Below are 25,652 nucleotides of genomic sequence, written 5' to 3'. Positions count from 1 at the left end.
AATTGTGACTTTCTTCGTCTAAAAAAAATGTGCATCTGTTTTTAGTGGCACCATCTAGGTGTGATTAGCTAAACTAAACATTGTATGATATCTGCTCCTGCTTAACAATTAATGTCTCATATGTTTTACAGCTGGCGCCACAAGTAAAAAAAGTAATGATTGGCACTTCTAAACAATTACGTATATTATAAACTACAGAGTTTTTGTTAACTTATTCTTTAGATGAATTTAATAAAATAAGAAATCTGGAATATTTTAACCTTAATTGTTTCTTAGTGCAATCATTATATGTATATATAAACAGTAATAGAAATGTATAAAAAAAGGAATATTGTTTTTTAAATTGCTGAGTAACGTTTAAACCCGGGGTTCAGCCAGCGTCTATGACAGTTTTCCTTCGTCTGAAACTAAGAATAATGGTTGTTCTGCATCTTACTATCAAAACTTACTGACATTCGACTGAAGACTCCGGTTAAGCTTCTAAATTATAAGTAGTCATCCGATATTTTCCACTTTCCAAACGTAGTCAGTCTTATTAATTGGCGTAGAGATGCCCGTTTTGGAGAATTTCTTCTTTAAATCCCACATAAACATATCAGAATTTTAACAGGGAACCTATATAGGTAAAACCCGTCGGCAATCATCTCTAGAACAAGAACAACCATTCGTTTTACAAATTTATTTCAATAATAAGACAATAGATGCTATAAAACAGACAGTTATTAATTCAAATGAAATCCTTTCTCTTTTGTGGCTGCGAGCAATCGCTCTTTAAGTATCTCTTCGGTGGGATAATCCGGGAGTTTCAAATAGTGTACGCAAGTGTTAACTGAGGGGTACGAGCCCTCGCCTGCGTCCACTTTACGCACTATAGTGAGGCGTGGATACAAATTTGCCAAGCCACCCGGCGGCAATGAGCTACACCCGGTGGTGAATTGCAGGAAAGCCTTGCGTTCTTCGGGTGTCATATCAACTAAAACGTTGACGAATCTCTGGAAGCCGGGACTGAAATTTTTTTAAATATAAAAATGTGTATATTCTTTTGGTTAATTAATAACACGTGTACCAAAAATTCCTGATGGTCAAGAACATGTGTAGACTAGTTTTGTCTACTTATCCTTTGACATTAAAGGGGATATTCTAATTGTTTTATTGATTTTACAGGTTGCATGCACAATTTTTTTGCAATAATATACTTTTTGGGCCTACTACGGGCTAATTATTGATCTTTTTAATGGTCTATGATCGCCGTGACATACAGCTGATATTTGGAAATTTTTCCACATCAACGCTTTTAACAAGGAATCATTTGATACACCACATATATAAAAAAGCACGTTCACCTGTCTTTCGTATATCCTAACTTTGGTTCGGTATAATTCAACAAATCTTCTTTGGTCCATTCCGGGTTCTGGTTGCCGCACAGCATGACGGCCATCTCATCGGGACTGAAAGCCGCCAACTTTTCAATTTGAAACACCTTGGAAAAGCCCTTGTGGAACGCCTGCAGTTGCCTAGCGAGACCATGTTCCAGACAGAAATCGTACGTTAAGTCTGCGTACTCCTCCACGTTGTCTATGGTGACTTCAGTGTCGGCTCCGTTCGGCACCAGATTCACACTATCAAAACCATATACCTCTGAACTGGGCGAGTAAGTAAATGTCAAAGCCAGATCTGATAACGAAACCGGTCCGGATGGGTGTTGTAGAGACAGATTCTGGATTTGGTGCGTTTTGGTCTCGGCCGACAAACTGTGATCCTGCATAATCTTTTGTTTCTCTCTCGCCAGCTGCTTGAGTTGCTTCAAGAAAACAGCCCTCACTGGATCGATGTCGTATAAGTCGTCCTCGTTGAGGAGATTGCTGTACCACAGCTCAGAATCCTCCACGCAAATCTTGGGTGGGTCGAGTTCCAGCTCCTTCTCGCTCTCCTCGGAGATGTAACTGGAGGTCATTATATCTTCGTCAGGGGCCTTTTTCAGGCCCACGAGACCGATCCGCTCGTTGACGGTATTTTGGACCTCGCCGTGGCACATCAACTTTAAGAAACCTTTGCTCAACGGAAGGTCAACTAGGCGGTTGTCTTGCAGCACCTTCGCCAGAAACACGCCCAAGAACAGGAAGTATTTCTCGGCCTTATCACAGACTTCGGAATTTTGCGGCAAGGGGGCCGGGAATAGGCCACACTGCCGGCGAACGTAGTAACCGGGCGGTTTCATTCCCTCGCCCAAATCGATGGCTCCCGAATCGTTGTTCAATTCGTCGTCGCAGATCCACATGCATAAATCGCGTTTTTGTAGCTCTGCCGCCACCAAGGCATAAAACTCAAGGGTCGGACCCAGGCCTGTGCCTTCTTCACCCACGAATTCCACCTGAAAAATAAGCAGGTTCTCATGAGCATAAAAATGACAGGCGTAAAGCAATTATATTGTTGATGGTTTTTGAACAAATGGAACAAGTTCCTTTCTGTTAAAATGACAGTTGCAACTATTGTTTAAAAGTATAAAACAACACCATTCTCTTGATTTAAAGAATGTCACAACTTTTATATATATTTACGTTTAATAAGATTCATCGTGTATTACGATTATGTGTTATAACATACCTCGAGTATCGACTTCTTTTCTGCGTGCACTTTCATCACTTCCATTGCCCAATCAAGTAAATCATCCCCGCGTGGCACCTTCACCCTTTCGTGCTTCAGCCTACCCACTCGGAACTCGTGCGGATCATCCCTCCTGGGGGACAAACCTGGGGCCCTCTGTCTCTCAATGCTCACATCTCTTTGCGTTTGTAGCCACACGATGCTCCTCGAGGCTCCGAAAGCCGTGCAGTTGAAATAGAGCTGCCTCGTTTCGAAGGGGAACAGGAACGGGCAAGACTGATTCAGTTCCTCGCACCAAGTGGGCAAACTGTCGCTAGACAGCACCAAGGGGTCTTGAATTTGCTAAAATATTTATTGTATTTAGTAGTAATGACAAAGGCATCATATTAAGGTTTATCGGTTATGCACTAAAAATCCTGCCTACATATTATGAAATACATGCGCACTCACCTGTAGTAATTTATTAGTGAGTTTTTTGCTGGAATAAAGCTCAGCACCAATGTCGGCATACTCCATGGATTGCTCCAGTGTGTCGTCGTCAGACGTGGTGATGACAAAGAGGTGACGCAAGAGGTGTAAAACGTCCTCCACTGTACAACTGGATACGGAAGGAGTACCGGGCACAGGAGTAGATGGCGATAGTGAGTTTCCCGCTATCGAACTGGCTCTAGCGTGAGCCACCTTTCTCGTGATGGGCGTCGCGCGACCTTCTTCGGAATCATTCGAGCCGTTTTCCTTAATTTCTTTATATACAATCCTGTCGTATACGCATTAAGGGTAATGAAATAATATCGAACTGACCAGAAGTATTGTTACTTACATATAGGTGGGTTCCCACAATCTGCGCAACTTTTCCTGCTTCGTCGGAAAATCGGTCAATTGCATCAGCTCCTGCACAGCCCGGAATATTGTCCAGGATGGCTCGTTAAGCTCGATCTCAACATCGCTTATTCCGGGCATGTTAGGACCTTTCAGAACCAATTGGATTTTGGGCTGAGGCAGAATTTCATGGTCCGAAACTGATGCAGTTTCCTCTTGACCTAAATCAAAGAAACATATTTTAAGATTCGCTCAGGGTAACAATTTTGACAAACACCAACCGGGAGCGGGAATTTCGAGATCGCTGGTCTGATTGATGTTAGTGCGGCCGGGCCGCGGATCGAACGCAGGAATGAGCGCGCTGAACTGCCGCTTCACAACGTACTCATCATCCCACGACCGTCGCTTCGTGTTGTGCAACGGGTCAAAACCCTCGTCCTCCATGAAGCTCAATAGGTTCCTCGAAACCATCACCTGAAACATCTTTTCAAATGTTTTTCGATTACTTTTGAAAGGCGATCTGACCTCCTCGTATTCCGCGTCGTCCTCGTTCTCGTCGTCATCGTTTTCGTCTTCATTGTCGCCGATTTCCTCGTCATCGTCCAATTCGGCGAGCAAAGTGGGAGCTCTACAGGACTCCAAAAAGTCTTCCAGTGATACCTGCTCGCTGTCGCTGCTCGTAGACGTTAAACTCATGGTTAATGCCTGGCTCAACCCTTGAACAGCTAATTAGACGGAATCACGAATAAAATGTACTATTTTGTGTCTGCCTGTCTTGTATAACACGCATACCTGCAGCCGTAGATATACCGGCCTGCTGACCTCGAGGACTGTTGCTCGACGACAAACTGGGATAACTCTGTGCAGTGCTCAGGAGGCCGCTAGGAAAATTACTGGATAAGGCCAGTCGCACCAAGCTGGATACAGAGCTGGGGGCGCGGGGAAATATACAGCCCATGTTCTGATTATTCTGGGCGTTTGTGTTGGATACTTGCGCATTGTTCGAATTGGAATTACGAGAGGAATGGGACGGGGCAGTGGAGCTCGACTGACGACGTCTGGCCAAGGCCGCGAAGGTCTCTAACAAACCTGCGAAGTTTAGAACTATAATTCAGTTGGTAAGGCTGAGTCCGAATTTCCCCAAAACAAAATGCAAAATTAGATTGTTGTATATTGTGCCACAAGCTGTTATTACTATTGAATTGAAATGATATTTAAATTAAATTCCTTTTACAGGAATGGAAATCAAATCTTAACATTACAGTATGAGGTGCTGTAATGTTCGACTCACCCGCTACAAATCAGCATAGGATAAAATATAATTTATCCGGACAGTAAGAAATAAATAATTACAAAACTATGATAAATTGAACTAACCTGCGGTAGTTGTCGTTTCAATCTGACTATTCGCCTCGGTGCTGGCGAGATTCGGCACGCTGACGCTCATCTGGTTGGTGACAACGATCGAGTTCTTGGCGTTGTTTGCATTATTAACAGCCTCCTCGTTGTCGCTGCAGCTAGACGAGTTTTTACGATCTACTTCTTCGCTCTTTGCGACCGTCTCGTCTTTCTTGTTCGGCGACGACACGTCTTCGTTTGCCTCGGATTTGGAGGATACAGCAATTCGCACAGCAGTCCCGGCCAAACTAGACAAATTGTTGATCGTCTGTTGATTGGACTGGCTGAAGTTTAACGCAGACTGAAGGAATTCGGTAGACAGGAAATTGTTAGTGTTGTTCCTCAACATGTCGGTTCCCTCCCGAATTCGATCTAACGCCTCGACCGCGTCCGCAAAGCTTTGAGCCGCTGCGATGGTACCGCTACCGAATTTTGAGGCTCGATTTGACTTGGAGGACGTCTTCAGACTGTCACTGGTCGGCTCGTCACTGTTTTGCCGTTTAACTGCGGTCTCCGTCAAAGTCAGACTCTCGAGGATCGTGGCCAGATCGCTAGTATTATTAATTGCCGACAGGTCGTGTTGCGGGTCTCGTAAAGGATGTACGATGACAGATAGCTCGCTGTCAGAACTGCCAGCTTGAGACTCAGAGGTGACGGCCACCAAGGCTTCGTTTCGAGCACCGGTCAACACGCTCTCGGCTATAGCGACTGCGGCCTGTTTGGCGGCCAAATTATCAGCGGACGCAGCCTGTTCTGTGGAAGCAACAGAGTTTTTTATGTCGGTGGCCTCGGGCAAACTCGGAGTGGAACTGCTTTTTCTGCTGGTCAACACGCTTTGCTTGTCGTCCTTCTTAGTTTTAATACCAGACGTAACTTTTGTAGATGGCGCCGAATCTATGTCAACAGTGGGTGCCAATTTGAGATCGTACTTGCCCTCTGCGCCCATGCGATACAAATTGTTAGAACCACTGTGGTCCCAGGTGACGTCGATCCAACCACAGTGCAGTTCTCCGGTCACTGTACCTACAAACGATATTGTTAATTTTTCGTGGAGCTGATAAATAAGGTAAATAGTAAATGGCTTAATCTTTGAGATGATACATGGCATATACAGTGTCATAATACAATAGTTACCTTCTCCAGGCGGATTTCCGTCTTGATCTCTCCATTTCCAATCGACGCCACGCACTACTCTGGCGCCGACGGTCATGTACTTGAGTAGCTGTGTTTTCACCAGTCTGCGTTGCTTACGCAGTTGCGCCTCCTGCTCTTTGTGTGCTTTGCCCATTTCGTCGCAGACGCCCGTCACTCGCCCGTATATCTCGAAGCCGGACAGGCTCAAGTAGTGGGTCTGACCAGAGGCGTTTTTGCCTGCTTGTTGTACCCGTACGTGACGCCATCCTGCAAAACAAGAGATTTTCACATAAATAGCCCAAGTCTAGGACGCTTTTATATTTTTTACACAAATAACTTTGATAGAACATACGACTACAAAAGTCCAATTCAATTCGTTGTTGAGTATTATATTAACTTACCTTGTTCATCGGCTGGTGCATCGATTGGCCAAGTTGCAGTAGAACCTGGCTCGTTCAACGACACGTCGTGAGTGTGGGTAGACAGAGTGATCCACGCCGCTCCATCTTTAGACATTTGAAAGTACCAATTTCTCAAGGCGGATCTACCATATCCTCTTGCATGTTTCAAAGTGTAGGCCGTCGGAACAATATACAATCCTAAATCGACGCTGAACCAGGCCCGTTTATCGTCGTTGGTATGACAATTCAGCGCCGACGATTCGCGAGACAAAATGTCTTCGACTTTGCCGTATGGTAGATTCCTGCCATCCGAACTGTTGACCGTTACAAGGCCGTATTGGGCTGGATTCACGAACTCGCCGCTTGTCTTTCCATTGGTGCCGATAAAGAAGATCAATCCGTTCTCATCAAAGTCGTAAGCGTGTTTGAACGTCTGATATTTGGGGTCTCGTAACTTCTTCAAGTACTGAAAGGTCGACCTGTCGTAGTCGTACCACTGCTTCGCCACCATCTTCAGAAGATATCTCTCCAGCTGTGAAACTGTAGCGAGGGGTTCCATTTTGAGTCCTCTTCCAGATCTGTCGATGAGAGTGCTGTCGCCCTGTGATTTTTCGAGTCTGAATCTCAGTCTGCGGGTTAGCACTTGAAGCCCGTAACCAGACCCGGGGCTGTCGTACAGGTAAACTGGCAATTTCTCGATACTCTCTAGAACAGCGATGAGTTTTTGCACCAATACGGCCATGGAATTCGTGTCTTCCGACACTTTTGTTTTAAAGCAATCCTTAAATACTTGGATTCGTTGTTTTTGGTGCTTGTTCACCTTGCTAATTCGTAAACCTAAAAATAAATAAGAATAATAGTTTTTAAACATGTGACGAATTCGAACTTCCAAACAATGCGCTAGAGTGGCCGAATACTACCTGCGTCAACAAGAATTTCAATGAGAGAGATCGAATTCGACTACTGTCAATGTATTTATACAGAAACTTGGTATCATGAGCGGAAAGAGGATACATACCTTGATCCCAATAGCTTATAGAAAGAAGGTTCAGCAAAGCCTGTACTAAACCGGAACTGTATAGCTCGTACGCGCTGACCACTCCATCATCCTTCAAGATTTGCGTGAGATCTCCCAATGCGTTTACGAGAATTTCCTTCCATGAATTGCTGCCGTCTCTGTTGTTACCATAAGAGCCTTGCTTCTGACAGGCTCGTTCAATCTGCGCCACTATGTTACCCAATTGCGCAACCACACCTCGCGGTTGCGCTTGCGCCGCTCTGAAGTACTGCTCGTATAGTTGGTGGGCCAAATACTTGACTTTCATCTTGGTGGCTTCCGTCTTTGAACGGATTCGTTTGCCTTTTTTGTTTGTCCACCCGGGGGCAAATTCTGGGCCTAATAATGAAAAATGATTTTGATTGCTTTAATCAAATGACTGAAACGAATGCAGGAAGTGTCCTTGCGAGTTTTCATTAAAAATATTTTTTCGCAACAAAACAACAAAATTTACCCAAGCTAGTTTCGGCTATAAAGGAGTGTTTGGTGCCCCTATTCGACTCGAAAATAAATCCCGGAAGGTCGTCCCTCAATACAGTGGTTTGCTGCTGCCCGTCGGAATTGTGAATGTGCACTTCGGCTTCCTTTTTGGACGTAATTGACCAATTGCCCACAACGAGTCTTGCAGGACCTGGTTTCGAAAGAATGGGTGTGGAGTTGTTTGTCGTTCTAACCGCAGCTCTGGCTCGTTGCAATTTCTCTAGAAATTCGCCGCGGTTTTCTGGAAAATGTTCAAAGTTTTAGTGGACAAAACGCGCTGTGTCGAAAGGTCTTCAATCTGCAGTGTTACACATAAAGTACGGGTTACATCAGAAGTTTTGATTTTGCTTTTCGGTTCTCTTACAATAAAAGATGAGAAAGTTTCTACAAATTTTGAAATTTATTATATAAAATGTATTTTGACAGTTATAGACAGTCGAAATTTAGCTAATGCAAGTAAAAAAATTAAATCGCATTTGATGCGTACCTTATATGTAACACTCCATATTATTATGATTATTAAGTTTACCGGGGGTGTGAAAATGTTTCTATTTTTACTCAACAAAAGTTAGCGTATTTGGGAAACGTGCAAAACTAGTTCAAGTGCAAATAATATCGGGTACGTCAGTGTTAACAAGTACATACACCCAATAAATGTAACCTACCTTCAGTAGTAAGGGAGTCGGACGCCCGGGACTTGCCTATATTCAAACAAAAACAAACATTGGTCGTTACACTCAAACAAATTTCAGTTATTTTAAAAACTACATATTGAAAATGTGGACGGTTATTTCACATGAAAAAAAAATTGATTAATTGGAATACAACAAACAAAATGGCAGGAAACTTTTAGAGGGTGAATGCGTAGTAACTGAAAGAGAAATGTTCATATATGCAAGATTATTTACTTAACAAACGTTCTATTAAACATGTTTTCGTTGTCGTTACGCTTACAGCAAGTATTGTAGGAATCAATTTGTTTTTTTTTTAGCTTAATGACATTCAACTTAATAGCATCTTAGGTTTGTATTTCTAAATAAACTATTTATAATTTAGATGAAAAGTTTTTAATCACATGATTTCCTGATATGAAAGTGATAAAAATATTATCCATGCAATAAAAATTGCAAAAGAAAAACGAACCGCTCACCAAAAGTTGATTTTCCCGAGTGTTTAGGGGTCCTCAACAATAACAAATTCAAGTCAATCCGTCAATAATAGAAAGTTCTCGATACACCTTCGAAAAATTACTGTTAACAGTAATGCTAGTAGCAACGAATATTAATAAAAATTCAAGAGAGTGTTTGCCTGGAAACAACAGATTCTTTAAGCATAAATATATCTAAAGATGACATATCCAATTTATAATTCCCAAAACTTTAAGATGTATTAAGGTTAGTAAAATTTATAAAACGCCGAAAAATTTTTATTTTCATCATTTCATATCGTAAGATACACGAGAACTTTTCATTACCTCAAACTCACAAGCACTCGTTACTCCACACCATAGACTAAAAGTCGCTTTTAAGTCGAAAACGACCTCTCCGAACCGAGAACTCACTTACCAGATGTGTCGGCGCCACCTTCGGGAGAACCACTAGAGTACATGGTAGCTAGTTTACCGTCCAAAATGAATCGGAACCATCCATTGGATCCGTTCGACAATTCTAAGGCAGCGGCATCACTCCACAGATAGAGACAGTCTCTCCCACGGCATACTGACCAATCGCGCCAGTGGTATGCTTTTCCCGGCAGAACATCTTTGGCGTCTTCGGCTGGCTGTTGTTCTCCTGGTTCTGAAATCGCTGCGAATTTACGATCCAGTCCAATTTCAACCCTTCAAACTAACCTTCCTGAGAAGGATCACCTTCGTCGGCCTCCTGTTGATCTGGAGGTGCGGCCAACGCCTGCACCTTCGTGAATATGCCCAAACGAGCGAAGTGGTCCAAAAAGGTTTTTTGGTCCTTGACCATTAGGTCTTGGATGATCGTCAACACGACGGAGTGGCCTTCCTCGTCATCCTGCAAAATTCGATTCATTGAATTGGGATTATTTCAAACTTCTAATAACCTTAAACAATTAATAAGTAATGATCTGCTCTTATTTTGTGGCTTCTATGGAAATTATGTCAGCGGTAAAGTAACCAAAAATTGGAAAAATCGTTTTTTTTACATTGCATTTGTGACAATCAAAATTTTGCACACATTTCATTTAAACTGTGACTATAATAAGTAGGCATGTGAAACGATTATGAACATATTACAAATTGCTGCTTCCATAGGAACATTAAAACAGAGCATGCATATTTGACAGATTCTTTATTTTTATGGTAACTTGCTTCAGGTAAATTTGATATAAAAATTAATATACCTCATTATCAAGCACTGTGGCTATGACTTCCACCAATTGAGTGGCGAAACTGTGATTCGCTTCCACATTGGACAATTCGTGTAGCAAATTCGGCAAGATGTAATGGATCATCTTCTTTATGAGGCCCAGACTTGCTTTTCTAACGCTAGGCAGCATGGTTGACTGGAACGTGCCGCAGAATATGGGCAAAAGTCTCATCAGGTAGACGGGAGCCATTTCGGGATCTCCTTTCGGCTCCGGAATTTCCTCTGCATCAGATTCGGACTTTTGATTCTTATCTTTGTTCTCGGACACCATCCATTCACCTTTAAATGTCAAAAATAATTAACTATGGGTTAAATCAACAGTAGAATGTTAATTTTTCCTTTAAATGTCAAAAAATTGAAAATTTTCAAAAACCAAAAAAAACACCTAAAATCATAAGCTACATACCTGGTGACTGTAGTATCGCGGCGACTTCCCGATGGCCTTCATCCGCCCTCTCTCTAGCTTTATCTAACGGTGTCTTCCCGTCCTCGTCTCTCAAATCTGGATTGGCGCCGTACTTCAAAAGCACCTTCGCGATGGTCGGCCTCCCAAAACAGGCAGCATAGTGTAACGATGACGACCTTTGTCCCTTGTTCACGTCCGCTCCCTTCTCGCACAAATATTCTACCATTTCTTGGGTGCCAAAGGCGCACGCCCAATTCAATAAAGTTTGACCCACGTCGTCCATGAAATTAACCTACACACGTGACGGTATTCTTGACAAGATACTTTGGCGACAACGAGAAAAAACTCACCTCTATTCCGCCGTTCTCTATTGCTTCGATGAGGGCATCTGTGTCCTTCGAACGGATGCAGTCAATTAGCTGTCTGTGAGATTTTTCCGCTGCTGAGTCCATGCGTCTAATCCTGGGCATAAGCTGGCCGGATGAACACACGCCAGATTTTCCTAACGCTCTGCGACCCTCGAAGAGCAAAACCAATAGCAAATCGACCAAACGCATCGAGTCTAAGGTGCAACGTTCGTCACCTTTCAACGCTTTATCAATTGCATCTAGAAGTTCTGAACGGAGGAGATCCTACAGGTACGACTAATCTAAAGGCGTTCCCAAACAAGGATGTATGATAGTACTAACGTGTGTAATAATTGGGGATCCTCTACACAAAGTGGAGAGAAGACTGATAATGGTGGAAACGGATGCGGCATTTGCCTTATTATCCGCATTGGTGGGACCACTGGTGGCGGATTGAGTTCTACCGGAAGTGGCCTGAGTGCCGCTGACAGAACCCGGACCGGCAGCACTAGATAGTCGCGTCAATAGCTCCTTGACTAATCCTATATTTTTTAATGGCTCATGTTAATTGCAATGGGCATATCAGAACACATTCTCACCGTGCTGAGCCAGAGGTGCGGGATCAACACCCCTTCGAGTAAACCTATCGGCAACAGAAGCGAAACAACGAAGAGCGCCGTCGGCCACATGCGGATCTTCATGATGAAGGAGGGCGCTCAGAGCCTGAAACCACACATTACAATTTGCCTCAACTACATTTAAGCATATTATGTGGCTCCAACTTACTAATTAAAAATCGGACGATGTCATCATGGAAATCGATTATTGTAAATTTTATATGTGAGCAAGTGGGTTAGAGATCTAACAAATATTTAATTTTTTTTAGCATTCATATACTCGTAAATGTATAGTATTCAACACAAGTTCACTGTGAGGACACTTCCTCAGCTGCAGAATTAATTTTACTTCGGTTATTTCATTTAATCAAGTAGTACGGGTTTTGACAAAATATTTTATTATTAAAAGTGAAAATACTACGAAAAAATGCAAATAAAATTCAGGCTCAAAAGCATAAGGTGGTATTGACCTTCTTGAATATACCCTGATTTGTTCAGATAGTCTTACATGCAATATACTAACTCTCTCTATTATGTACTTCAATAGAGGTACGCAATGTTCTCTGATGAGAATCGGGTCATCAACCTGAATGTTCTGATCCCAATGTCTCCACTTCAAACACTGCTGACAACGTCAAATATTCTTTTGACAATAGAACTTATAAGTGTTGATAGATTTACTGGAATCTTCATAACTAATAGCCATGCATATCTTATGATCTATAACAGCAATAGAGGTCAATTTTTTTCCCATGAGGAAGTACGCTGTTGTTAGAATGTCATAATTATTAGGATCAAGGTATAACTGTATCAAAGAACTGTTTAAGTTTGCTAAGTTGGAATAAACTGTCAGTTTATTTCACTCAGACTCAATAGAAGTCATGTCCATCATCATTGCTGGTTCGTACTTATACAGGGGCAAAACAGTAATTGATTTCCATAACCCATGAAATAAGTTAGAGCTCATACCTCTACACATCCAGGTAGTTGGACATCTGCTGGTTCCATTTTCGTACAAAGACGAGACACGACCGCCATGGCCGAATGAAGGGTATCCTTGTGGACGCATTGTCCGTTATCGCGGATGAATGGGAGGATGCAACTCAATCCGCCGGCATCAAACACGGCTCCCGCTTCTCTAGTGCAAATCAATTCCAAGACTTTGACGCACTGCTCTGCCAAATCCTTGCTTGTTCTACTGTCGAGTTCGACGATGACAAGGCGGTTACAAATGGCTTTAATTGCTCCATCAATAGCCACTATTCGTCTGGTGCATTCAGCAGAGACGTCTAAATAGTAGGTTATCGCTCTTGCGGTAACCTAGAATTCACGAACCCATACCACTTTAATTTCCTAAATTATTGACATTTTTGCTAAATAACTAAACATTCAGAAAAATTGTGATTAGTTAGCTGATGATAATTATGATACACTTAGTAGAATATACATGATATTTACTCCCATAGAAAAACTTGTTAAAAAGATTTATCATCTCTCTTTCTCTCTCTTATCATGTATGTAAATAGAGCCTGATGTTTTACATGAACTTAATTTGATTTTACAGGCTTGCAAAACTATAGCAGCTTAAGGCTTTATGTATAAACATACACGGCAGACAAATTGACTGAATATAAGAATAAGCAAAAATTGAAAAGGTGTGACCACACAATATAATTCAATTTTATTGAGTTTTCTTAGATTCTCCAAGGTTGAAGATAAAATGATGTCACATATAGTCCAGGTTTAAATTATAAATTGGTGTTCAAAATGCAGACCTTCCCTGCTCTTACCTCAAGAACATTTTCAGGCGCTTGTCCATCCAAGAAAATCCTGCACAGGGCAGGCAAAAATGTTCTGGGTGGACAACTCTCGAAACATCTGTCGACATTGTCAGACATAAGGAGCAACATGCATAGTTGCTCCAAAGCAATAAGCTGCATGTCCCTTTCATCTCCAACACCGCTATTTAACCACTCAAGAAGGGTTTCAGGGTCAGGATCTGCCATCTATGTTCAATGTAAATTAATAATTTGTACTCTCTAGTAGTAAGATATGAGGTAAAAATTAATTAGAATACTTAAGGTTGCACATTCACAGAAAAGTGTGAATTAGGACTTTATATTATTTGTATATACATCTTAAAAAATATCTATTTTTTAAAATTTCTTAAATAGATTTTTTTTTCAAAATTTTACTCAATAAAGGGCATTCTTAAGGTTGTTTAAAATGTCTATGTAAAAGAAGATATCTGCCAAAAGTTAGTTAAATCTTACAGCTACTTCTTTGCTTGTTTAATAGCTAATTAGGTAGTTTTAAATCATCAATGCCTATGGATCTGGGATTGAGATACTTCCTGTCCTACTTAAAGTCCTATTCCTTAAGACTACAATTAAGTTGTCATACATTGTCAGGAAATCAATTGTCAAAATAATACTAATTAAAACTTCTCTTGTTTATATGTATGTGTGATTGAGTAAATATGGGTTATTGCCTACTTACATTGGTGTCAGTTGCAAGTCTTGATCGTTTTCTGGATGTGGATTTGTCACTCTTTGAAACGTCCTGAAATCAACAAAGTAATGGCTTAGCAAAAAAAATAATAAGGACAATCAGGGAGATAAGGAGAAACACACCATTACCACTACCAAGAACTAAAATCAATATCCAGGGTTCAATGCAATTATTTATATCCCTTTTTTATATTTAAAGTAAAGCTGATACCAAATAAATGAAATCCAGAAAATTAAAGTTGAATAAACATTTGACAATTACATGTCGCTAGAAACCAGGAATTTGCACTTTTAATACCTGCATAAAGGAAATGTCACTAGTTCAGGCAAAAGTACGTCCTTACCTGGGAGGACAAACTTCTACATAATATTACGGTTCTACGGTTTACACTCTCTAGATATTAAGCAAAATCCCGTTTTTGAGGGTATATGACGTTTGGATAAAGCCGTTTTCGGGAAAAGACTGAATTTTACACACACAATACGAAGAAAAACTTGTAATAAACGCGTAAAACGTCAACTATCCATTTGCAACTCCATGACTCAGGAGTGCCAATTGTTAAGAGCAAGAATAAAAATAAAGACAAAGTTCGGATATTGTCGTAAACCAATCATAGGATTGGATCATACACCGGATTACACCGATTCTACAGCGACTTGTCAATTGTCAACAATCAATTAGAAAATGCAATTTTATTCTGATATGTTGGTGCTTCTGGCCTCCCCGCTGTAAAAAATCATGGGTCTAGCCACTGGCAGTTGAATGGCAACGTGGCAAATAGAACCATCACGCACCGTTTTATCCTCTTCCGAAAACCGAGGAACAGCTTAGAGAATTTCCTTTATAAATGAGAGAAGCTGTAGGAAAATTGTTAGTGATCCCAAAAATAGGATGGTTTGATGAGATGGAATATGTGGACAGAAGGCATATAATAATATAATTAGGATATAGTAAACATGAGAATGTGGTTACATTGAAATCTTGGATTATGTTACTTTTGAGTGTTCAGTTAACAGGATCTCATTCCTGTGTTGCCTTTACCTTATTTTTAAATAATATAATATAATTTATCTTGGAACATACTTGGTGTTTGTGTATGGATTTTTGTTGCAATGCTTCTCACATAAAGGCAGCTAATATATTATCAAACTTTGTTGGAGAGGATAGTTGATTGTCAAGACAATACTACTTAAAAATATCCTTTTCTTTTGAGTTGTGTGTATGTGAGATCGAGTAGATATGACGTACTGGGCACTTACATTGGTGTCAGTTGCAATTCTTGAGCGTTTTCGGGATGAGGATTTACCGCTCCTTGAGACGTCCTGAAACCAATAAAATAATTACGTAGCAAAAACATAACGGGGACCGTCCAGAGGATAAGAAACGCACCATCACCACTACCAAGAGCTAAAATCACTGCAGTTATTTGTGTCGCTTTTAGACAGAGCTGATATCAAATAAATAAGACACAAGCAATTAAACTTGAGAGTATGTTTAACAATTATATTTCGTTGGAAACCAGGAATTTATATTTTTAACATCTGCATTAAGGAACTGTCACCAGTTCAAGCAAAAGTATGTTCTTACCTGGGGAAACAAACTTCTACATAATACAGTGGTGTCACGGTTTACACTCACTAGTTAAACAAAAACCCCCTTTTTAAGGGCACACGAATTCTAGACAAAGGGGTTTTACTACAATAATAAGAAAAACCCGCAATAATCGCGTAAAACTTGTAAAATTTCAACTATCAATTTACAACTCCATGACTTGCAAAGAGAACACACGAAGGAACAAAAAAAATAGAGTTCGGATGTTGTCGCAACCAATCATAGAAGCGGACAGTAGATCGGCCTTGATCGATTCGATATTTGACTGTCAGTTCTTCAACAATCAAGAAGAAAGACATTGCGGCATGATTATGCTCCTGATCCCAAGCTGTTTGGCAACCGAGTGGCAACATCGCAGGCGGTGCCACTATACGCCATTTTGTCTACTTTTCTGTATTACGAAGTGTTATTGATTGCGTTGAACGCAGACGAAAATAAATTTGAGAGGGAAAGGAAAATAAGGAAATAAAAAAAATTGTCACCTATGAGTATGAATGAAAATTAAAGTGGTATAAAGGCCGGTTTTTGTTGAGATTAATTAAACAGAGTAAAGATAATTGATAGAAGTATATAAGATGTGTCCGAAACATACAGCAGCATTCTAAGCGGATATTTCCTCCAAAAAAATTATGTAAATCTATGGACATATTGACAAAATATAGTGTTAAAAAACTATGTTGTAAATGGTAACAGATATAGGCTTAGTTAAATATGAGAAAAATTACGCATTCAAAATTTTATAGTTCCAACATATTTACAAAATAACTTTATCTTCCTCAGTTATTTCAAAAAAACCGAAATTTTCGATTTTTTCCCGAATTATGGTAAGAGATAGATGAACGTTCAAACCGGATTAAAGCGGTCTAACATGGGGGAGAGCGATAGGACATAAGGGTTAAGTCCTTGCAGGGAAGGGGTTACTTTGAGTGAAGGTGGATGGTGCCACACAAAAGATGAGCGCAGAAGATCGGGTTAAGACTGAAACAATCGAAAACGAAAACAAATAAGAGAAAAATGTAAGAGTCAAATAAATTTCTAAATTGTCTATTCATACTTAAAAAAAAACCGCCAGTAGTGTATAATAAAAAAACTGGTTTGAATTGAAATTTTTAACGGTCTGTATCTTGGCAAAGAAGCTCCTGCAGACCTATGTTCTTATAAAGTTTTCTACGTAAAATAACCTGAGGAATCATATTCCTGCGGCGTTTAAATGTGTCCATTAATTGGATGGAGTTTCCCCCGGTTGGGGGAATACCCGGCAAGTGTTAAGTTTCGTTTTTGTTTTGAAATATGGCGGGATTCAGGGATATTTTGCCGCAGATATTCTTTTTTTAAAAATCCGCCCACTGCCTGAAATAGCTTGAAAATTTTTATGAAATGAAATCACTTTCCAACATCTTAAAAGATTCCTGAAAATCGTTCTTTTTCCAACATTAAAATGAGCATAAAATTTTCCATAAAACGTAGCCACGCTGAGGAATATCGACGGTGGCCCAGGGCGGTGGATTTTCCTGGTCGGAGGTTTTCCTTGGGGGAAGGGGGCGGCGATTAAAAATTTCACCCACGGCGCTAGAATTGCTAAAATCGGCCTTGATAATAGATATTGTTTTCCAGAGTTTAGGGAAATCTGAAACGTTGTGATAATATCCTCACCGTGCGCAGTCAAATGAGATCCTCTGGGGAAAATCGGTCAGGCAAATACCATTCATATGGAATAAAAAATCGAAACTTTTAATGCTTGACCTCATTAGAGAACATAATCGATAGCATCGTAATATAGACTGAAATTTAAGCACCACGTCGTTTCTTTCACGAGTTGATGAATGTTTACAAAAAAAAATTAGGAGCCAAAAAACGCATTCTCTAAAATCGCGAATTATTACAGTTTCTGGTCCACTATATACATTTGAACCAATTCATCTAGGATTCTAACACTTTTTCCATGCTTTGGCAACGCGGCTTAAGCGTGGAAACCAAGCAGGTTTCCGTTCATTTCGCGTTATACATGGTATAACTTGGTTGTAGTTGTGGTGTATACCGTTGCCATGGTACGTTACACGTATTAGTTGTACACAAATAGATAACATACGTGCTTGGAAAAATTGAGAAAATATCGTATCTGTCGATGGTGTTCATTCTCGTGAGGTGAGAAATCGGCGGACTGAATGCGGTGTGCGTTTTGGTGTGTTTCCGACTTTGCGAGGATTCCTTCTGGTTCTCGTGTCTAGTGGTAAAAGTGAGTGTTAGTGAAATCTCGTCGGTTTATTCACAGAACGCTCAAATTAAAAAAAAAAATCATCAGTCACTAACTATAAAAAAGGGATTCATTTCAAAAGATCATTTAGAACGAGAGCAAAAAGAGATAATTCCACCTCTGAATAAGGTGCGTTAAAATGCAATAAAAATTCTTCTGTGAAAGAGATCTTGATAGTAGGATAGGAGCCATGTAGGTATTCTTCAACTTTGGTACCGTTCGATGACCGTGTTAAAGTGTGAACCTGAACGTATCGTACATATTTATGGTTATTTCGAGTAAAACGCGGCTTAAAGTCTCTAGAAAGGATTTTATTGCGCAATGAATTCAACTTTTGCCCCAAAATAAAGAAGCACTATTGCAAGCCGAAACGGTGCGACGCAATGTAAATAGGCAGATAAGTCGAGTAAAAATTAGATAGGAAAATACATTTAAAAAGGATGGACGAGGTAGCGTTCCAGGACTGGCCTGGACCGCCGATGGACATAAACAGCGGAAGTAATCCCTGGATGCCTGCGTATGGATACCAGACCCCGCCTGGTCTGCTGGAGAAAGAGGATTTTATTGGTAATCCTGGTAAGTACTCCCGATAATCAAAAATATCTGTCTTAATGAGATTGCGAAAACCGGATTATAAAAAGTTCGTCGTCGATGTTAGTATAAAGTGGCTGCTTTGCGTCACCTCATTGGGCGATTGTTCTATCTCTGGAGTATAGATTAATAACTCTTATCAGGAATTTTATTCTGCTGATGTGATGAAACACTCCTTAAGGTTGTGACGATAGCTCCTCGATAATATTTTAATGCAAATTTATGATATGCTGGATGGATCGACTTTTATCGCACTATTCGCGAAAAAACTATATTTTTTCAGCTCAAGGAAAATGCCAAGAGCGATTCAAATCGGTTGCGTAACGCAGCAGAGAAAGGCGACTGCAGACAATGAACAATGTTTTTTTTAAGTGCATAGATCATACCTATTGAAGTCTGGAGGTTCACAAGAAAAATTTGCTTATGCCTAACAGTCGCCTTGTGAAGAAAATTACGCGAGAAAGAACGTCGGCGAACGGCAAATTCTCGTAGAATTCGGGACCAATTATTATGGGAAACAACATGTAATATTCAGTAAAACAATAGAATACATATCACATTTACAATAATTGATCCTTAAGTAGGTCATAATAATACCTTCAATTCGATGAAAATCAATGGAATCAATGGAGGTCAATTAAAAAAATGGTGTAAGGGCAGGAAGCGTTTCTCCTAATTATAAATGAGAGCTGGATGAACAATATGGTCCCAAAGTATTAGTGAAATCGGACCATTTACTGAAGGTTCTACGTGCTCCTCAATGTTCCTTTACTCAGGGCCGGCTTTAGCAAGTCTGCCGTTCTGGGCCGTTGCCCAACCTCTCCCTTCCCAATAAATCAGATGTTGCCCCCACTTAAGACATCTCCAGCCCCACTTAGTTATGCAATGATATTGTAAGAATAAATGCAAATGGATAACGGGTGATCATCAAAAAAAGCGGTGAGCCGTAAACGCATTTGTGGTTTTTTAATTATTGCCCTGTATAGCTCTCGATAGAATGTAGATACACTTTCATCGTAAAGCCCCAATTAGCTGTTGTCTCCTCCAGAACTAGATAGTGCCCGGTAAAATTCTCAGTATAATTCCTCAGAAAAACGCAAAAAATCATTGGGGAAAGCAGTGAAGCTTTCGCGAGACCTCATGGCAGTTCACGTCATTCAGGCATAGGGCTCCTCCTTAGTCACCATGTTAGGTCCTGGTATTCTCTATTTAAGCGAGTCTACATTACCAGAATGCTCTCCTTTGAGTAAAATCCTTGCAGTCTCTAAGGAAATTTGGCTGTTAACAAAATCCCTTTTATGTGTCATAACCAGCACTAAAACCCTGAAACAGCTCCTCAACAATCGCCCTGAATTTTCAGGAATAGGCCTTCACCGAATGTGGGAGCAGTATCGGCCTAATGGGGGCGGGGGGCGTTCTTGGGCGGCGGACTTTCCTGGTCAGCGATTTTTCTCGGGGGTGGGAGGCGGTGATTAAAAATTTCGCCTAGGGTGTCAGACTTGCTCAGACCGGTCCTGTACGGAAGCCACAAACGTCCAGTGAAACCTACAGAATTTTTCGAAGTTTTCTCTTCGAACGTTGATAGATATCTGGGGTTATCACACCTCCAGGTAATCATGGGTTTTCTTCATTTGTTTGAGAGCAATTAATGCTTCTTCGCTCTCTTATCTCCTTGAGCCTGAAGGTCTGCTGCAGTTTAAAAACAACCAACCAATAGAACAATCTAATTTTTCGATTAATTATTGTCTATTTATACCCAATTAATCCGATTCAATATATCATTGAAGCATAGTACTAAAACCTATAATAAGCGACAATTGGTATTCTAAAACAATGGTATGACTAGTACTTCTGGCATGACAGTAGACGGTAGTGGGATACCTGAAAAAAGCGCATTGTGCAATAATTGTTTCGCTGAAATATATCTAATTCAAAATACCAATTAAATGATTACACAATGAGGAGAATGAAGGTGAATGTTAAACTAAATCAGAAGCATGTGCAATTTACTCGAAATTGAATAACAGACTAAACTAACAGATTCATTGAAATAAAACCTCTAGCGTAACATGGTACTTTTTGGGACTGCGAGCAATGACCTTAAGGCCTTTGTGTACATTTCGACCACATCCAGCTATGAGCACAGCAGTGAAGATTCATTCACTGCAATAAGTGTATTAGCAACCACTGTTTATATTATCAATAGTTGGATTTTTGCATTCCGACCATATGAAGGCTCACTGCTCACTTGAGTAGTGAATGGTAAAATGGCCATGAAATTCTCCATCAAACGTAACCACGCTGAGGAATATCGGCGGCGGCCCAGGGCGGCGGTTTATTTTTGGAGTAGGAGGGCGGCGATTAAAAATTTCGTTCATGGCGCCAGATTTGCTGAGGCCGAACCTGGTTGCGATCATCGTATGCGCAGAGATGAAAGACTCTTATAAGGTGTTTGCAAGCACACATGATCATTCGAAAATCACGCTACTATCGGTGTTTTCCTAATGTAAAGCAAAAAAGTCAAGGTTCTATCTGGTAATAAAAGGTTTACCGACAATGAGGTGAGTTAACAAGACAAGCCTCGTGACGTAAGTAAAAGTACACAGCAGTGTTTTGCAACGAATCCTTTTAAGTTTCCTACGAGAATTCAATGCAATTTTTGCCTGGAGGTTTTATGATCAATATCGCTTATATTAATTTCATTTACGATGGAAATACACGGCAGTTCGTCGAGAAGTTGTTGATTAGTTGTTACGGAATTTTGAAAAATCAAAGTAACAGGATATCAACAACATACCAGCATGGGATACAACATCAATCACCAGCCTACCTTAAAGAGAGAGTGGTTGTATTAGGTATGTAAATTTAAAATAAAGCACTGCAAAGATGTTGAGGAATAGATAACATTCGGTTTGCATGGTGCTCGGTTTAGAAAGCGAACAGTTTAAGTCAGTACCGGTCTTAAGGGGTGGGGGGGGGTGAGGTTGGGCGGCAGCTTTTCCTGGTGGGCGGTTTTTTTTTGGGAGTAGGGGGCGGTGGTTGAGAATTTCGCCCAGGGCGCCAGACTTGCTTAGGCCGGCCCTGGCTTATGTAAAAGCAGACACAAGCACCTAAGAGGCATTAGAAATGGGTTCCAGAAAAGTTTTTAGTTAACGTTATGATGAAAGATATTAAATCTGAAAGTCGTTTTTATCTCTATCTATATATCATGAATAGTAATGATGATCGAATAGCAAACGATTCGCATGTTAGATGACATATCAGCAATAAAATCTCAGTAAAAGGTATACCTACAGCAATAAAATCTCAATAGGTTTATAAGCAGTTTAAACGTATCTGATCTGGCCTCTTTGCCCAGATTGCTTTGGAGCCGTTAAAAGATAGAATTTCCTATGTACTAAAGTCGCAATTTTCCATTTTTGAACATATACAGTCCGATCGAAGTATAGAGACATCCATCGCTGGGATTGGAAAATCTATATCGCGGCCAGGGGCATAGAATGAGGAGGGGGGCTTCACTCAAATTTACTTTTAATTTGAGGAGTAGTAAACATTTTTACAGCAAAAAACAGTTCTCTAGACATTTTTCCGTAAAAAATATCCTCTTAGTGAAATCACGTAGGATGCACAGTTTCCAAGATTATCGCGATTTTCAAATAAGTACAAGGTGGACTTTGGGCCGATTTTCCAAAACGCAGACTTGCTCTCGTTCAGAAATATCATTTCTGTATCACGATATTCCACATTTTTTCAAACATTCTAGTGTTTTATTTATGTAGTTTCAACAGCGCTCAAGATATTTAGAAAGTATTATATGCGGGGCCCCGTCTTTAATAGATGAAATTGACCATTTTTTTAAATGTGAAGAAATTTCTTTTACAGCTTGAACAGGAAGTTTAATACATTTGAAAAATGTTTCAATTACTTGTGTACGAAATTGGACGATCTAAAACGAGCTGGAGACCTTGACAACACGGTCCTTTAACTGGAACCATCCTTCCTCAATTTGTTGGGTGAACTTTGCGTGGACGTGCCGCGATATTTCATGACCTGCCTAAGGCATTTGACTGCGTCAACTATGACCTGAATTAACATAATACGTGCTTTCATCCGCTGCTTCAGCCTGAGTTACCTGGATAGTAGAGGCTTAATTACCAACCAAGGGACGCTCCCTTGGGAAGCTGTAGGACCTCCAAGGGTCGATCTCCTATTTCTTTGAGTATTTCTTAATTAGTTTCTCGTGTCTTCAGCCACTTGGATTCGTGTCTCTAATTAAGTAGGAACAAGTTCCTTATCTACCATACATGCAAGCTTGAAACAAAAAGTGTGAAATTATATGTATCCTGTTAAAATTAGTCCTTTCATATATTATTTTATGCTTTTTGCAGCTTTATCATTAAATTTGCATTATTAAAAGCCCACAAGGACATCCGTCCTCGATCGCTAATCAAATGGATTTATGCACATATTGAATCTATCTTGTCTGCATTAGAAAATAATGTCTAAGTAATTATGAGTAGAGAAGTGAAAGGGGATAATTATTTATTACATTTTTCTATTCCTTCCTTGATGTCCTTATAATTACGATTATTGCGGTAGATCGTAGTTTTATTCTGCGCGTTTATTTGATTGCAAAATAATGAACCTCTAATATACAGGGTGTTCCAAAAAGGTTGTGCCAAACTTAAGGTTACAGATAAAACTATTTATTTCGTTCGGTTTTATTCTGTTCGCTTAAGTCGAATATCAAAATCTTTTGAACAAAAATTATTCTGGAGCCAAGCGGCTCATTTTTGACCAGGGGTCTCTATGCGAAAATTGTTCATCGCAATGTCCCGTATCAACTCCTTAAGTTTAGCACAATCTTTTTGGAACACCCTGTACATTATGTTTCAGGGAACCGCCAACTCTCGGTCTGATAGAAAAATACCAACAATAGCTCCTAAATATTTAATTTTAATTTATTGCACCGATCATTTTCTAACATTCATTAGCTTTTATTACTGCTAACAAATTCCTGGTGCTTAGTAATTGATAAATCTTATTTGATGTTGGCATTACACCCACAAAACCACACCTTTGGGTGACACTAATTGATGATTATTTAACAGTTATTTAAAAGGAACTTCGATACATTACAAACATCAACAATTCGCATAGTATGATCATAAGTCTATCTATTAATATGAGTAAATATTGTCGTTTCTTATACACTTAAAAGGCGTCGGGATTTCTAGCTGGTTTACTTTGGCCTCTCCATAAGGTCTATATATAGACTTAGTTGTCTTCCTTATCAGTAATTGCTTTTGGCAAATTCAATATATTTTTAAGGCTTTCAGGAATCTGTTGTCACTCTTCTTCGCTTCTTTTCTCAGTTGTGTTAATTCACAGTAAATTTTCAAATCTCTTCGTCCATCCTGTTGATGATGGTATCTAGTCTCTCCCCGTAAAACCATGGAGATACCGTTCCTCCATAACATCATCTTCTGTGTTCTGGCCACGCTCCGTTTGATCCCCACTGGACTCCTCAATTGGATTATTTATAATGAAACTAAATTCAGCGAGCAATGAACTCCTATCAAGACGGATGTGATCTCACTCCTGATCAAAAGTCGGGATGAGAGGATGACCATCCAAGGGAACTAAGGTTTTTACCCTCGTTCGTGTTAGGCAATAAACAATCCGCAGGAGGAAAAGTAATGCTTTCCTCTATTGAAATGTAAATAAGTAGATACTTAGAAATTCTTCTCTTTCTCTCTTGAAAAAATACAATCTTTATAGCAACTTATTTCGTGCCTTCTTTGCAACTAAGGTGCTATTCAGCTGCCTGCTGCTGGTGATTCCATTCGGCAGGCCATCACCGTTGCATTCTGGACGACGCTGGATTTTTCCTTCCTTGTTACCGAATATAAACGTTTGTTCTGGATAATTTTCCAGCAATGTCGTTCAGCGCCGTATATGGCATAACATTGGTTTTGAATAAGCTTTGGCGAGTTCTGTTTTGTTGGACCAGAGCTTGATTGACCGCTTGATCGAACAAAAAGCAAAATAATTATACTTTTTTTTTCGAATTTCTTTGGGTTCGTTCTCTTACTGTTCTTACTACTCTTCAAAATCATACAGCTTCCGATGATGGGCTGCGCCTAGTCCCTTCCTCGAACTCCCTGCTTTGTTTAAGTTCAAATTTATCTCAACCCGAGACGATAACCTTGGCGGGTCTAGTCTATTCCCGATATGTGCAAAACCGACCCTAAAGTAACATTTTATAGTTTAAACTGAAGTTTTGTCTAAATGGCTTGCAATTAGCAATTTCCTGCTTTAAAGATTGCTGCACGGGGGTCAAAGTCAAGGAACCGGTATTGGGGGCATACCAAAAAGGAAACAGGTAGAAAGTACCAAAAGAGATTCGGTTATATGACGAAACAAATTATTTACTTTCAGCTACAGATGATACAACACACTTTCAGATAAGGCTTGGAAATACATCTGCCATCACGAACAAAATCCATCTTCATGACACGAATCTTTATCAATCCTCAGATGATTTTCTTATCTTCTCTTTGTTATGTGAGTTTTTTCAATAGTACGTGTAGGTATTCAACTTCAAAGCTCTTCTGCAGAACCCCATGGTGAGATAAAATTGCTCTGCCCATTGGCTATCTGGGTCGTTTACTTACAGGCCTGAAATAACTTACGAAATTCGCCGGTTGTGTTTTTAAATTGTAATTGCCTTATTAGGTAACTGGTACTATTAGTACCTACTATATGTATCGTGAATATTTTAATAGCTCTTTTTTTTATGGCAAACTGGTTAGGTTGTGTGAACACTGCAAGTGAATACAAAGCCATGTATTGTCTTTGATTGGTTTGCCTCGTAGGCAGAATTCTTAGTTCTGTATCTAGAGCTGTAGAATAAAGAATCCGGAATACTTACACGGGCGCCTTCGTTCGGTATTCAAAGCGCGCCCTATACATGGTATTTCGCGCCCAGTCCCCCCTCAGTTATGTTAAAGTATCCGACAGAAA

At 40.1% G+C, this 25,652-nt stretch overlaps 3 protein-coding genes across 10 annotated transcripts in view; 1 reads left to right on the top strand and 2 right to left on the bottom strand.

Moving 5' to 3' along the window:
* Sf3b5 (splicing factor 3b subunit 5) overlaps positions 1–25,652 on the bottom strand; it is a 167,332-nt gene that overhangs the window by 38,006 nt on the left and 103,674 nt on the right. The gene's annotated exons all lie outside the window — the stretch shown is intronic.
* Ufd4 (ubiquitin fusion-degradation 4-like) lies at positions 665–15,947 on the bottom strand. 4 transcript variants are annotated; one of them, XM_066401288.1, is made up of 26 exons: positions 15,758–15,947; positions 15,430–15,492; positions 14,159–14,221; positions 13,450–13,665; positions 12,629–12,979; positions 11,642–11,765; positions 11,385–11,584; positions 11,046–11,327; positions 10,696–10,987; positions 10,264–10,568; positions 9,743–9,914; positions 9,459–9,689; positions 8,559–8,594; positions 7,868–8,134; positions 7,375–7,752; positions 6,357–7,193; positions 5,956–6,222; positions 4,801–5,844; positions 4,216–4,527; positions 3,949–4,148; positions 3,705–3,897; positions 3,425–3,644; positions 3,055–3,361; positions 2,605–2,946; positions 1,344–2,371; positions 665–1,005 (listed from the first exon to the last, which is right to left on the bottom strand). In XM_066401288.1, the coding sequence occupies exons 4-26, from the start codon at positions 13,663–13,665 to the stop codon at positions 723–725; spliced, it is 7,887 nt and encodes a 2,628-aa protein (XP_066257385.1). In that variant the 5' UTR covers positions 14,159–14,221; positions 15,430–15,492; positions 15,758–15,947; the 3' UTR covers positions 665–722. The 4 variants fall into 4 exon arrangements, with proteins under 4 accessions (XP_066257385.1, XP_066257377.1, XP_066257361.1 ...); XM_066401280.1 differs by lacking the exons at positions 15,430–15,492; positions 15,758–15,947 and adding an exon at positions 14,514–14,709; XM_066401264.1 differs by lacking the exons at positions 15,430–15,492; positions 15,758–15,947 and having other exon boundaries at positions 4,216–4,512.
* Positions 17,797–25,652, top strand: part of LOC136416235 (serine-rich adhesin for platelets) — a 51,967-nt gene continuing 44,111 nt past the window's right edge. For all 5 annotated transcript variants that reach the window (XR_010752692.1, XR_010752693.1, XM_066401325.1 and 2 more), the window contains exon 1: positions 17,797–18,611. Coding sequence is in view for 3 of the 5 variants with exons in the window: in XM_066401325.1 (XP_066257422.1) it covers positions 18,476–18,611 (136 nt within the window). In the remaining 2 variants the exon portion in view is untranslated. The remainder of the gene's footprint in view (positions 18,612–25,652) is intronic.

The sequence above is a fragment of the Euwallacea similis genome, chromosome 2, assembly GCF_039881205.1.
Source record: "Euwallacea similis isolate ESF13 chromosome 2, ESF131.1, whole genome shotgun sequence".
In the NCBI taxonomy this organism is placed as follows: Eukaryota; Metazoa; Arthropoda; class Insecta; order Coleoptera; family Curculionidae; genus Euwallacea; species Euwallacea similis.
The sequence above is the reverse complement of the archived record's forward strand: the minus strand, read 5'-3'. Positions and strand labels throughout refer to the sequence as shown.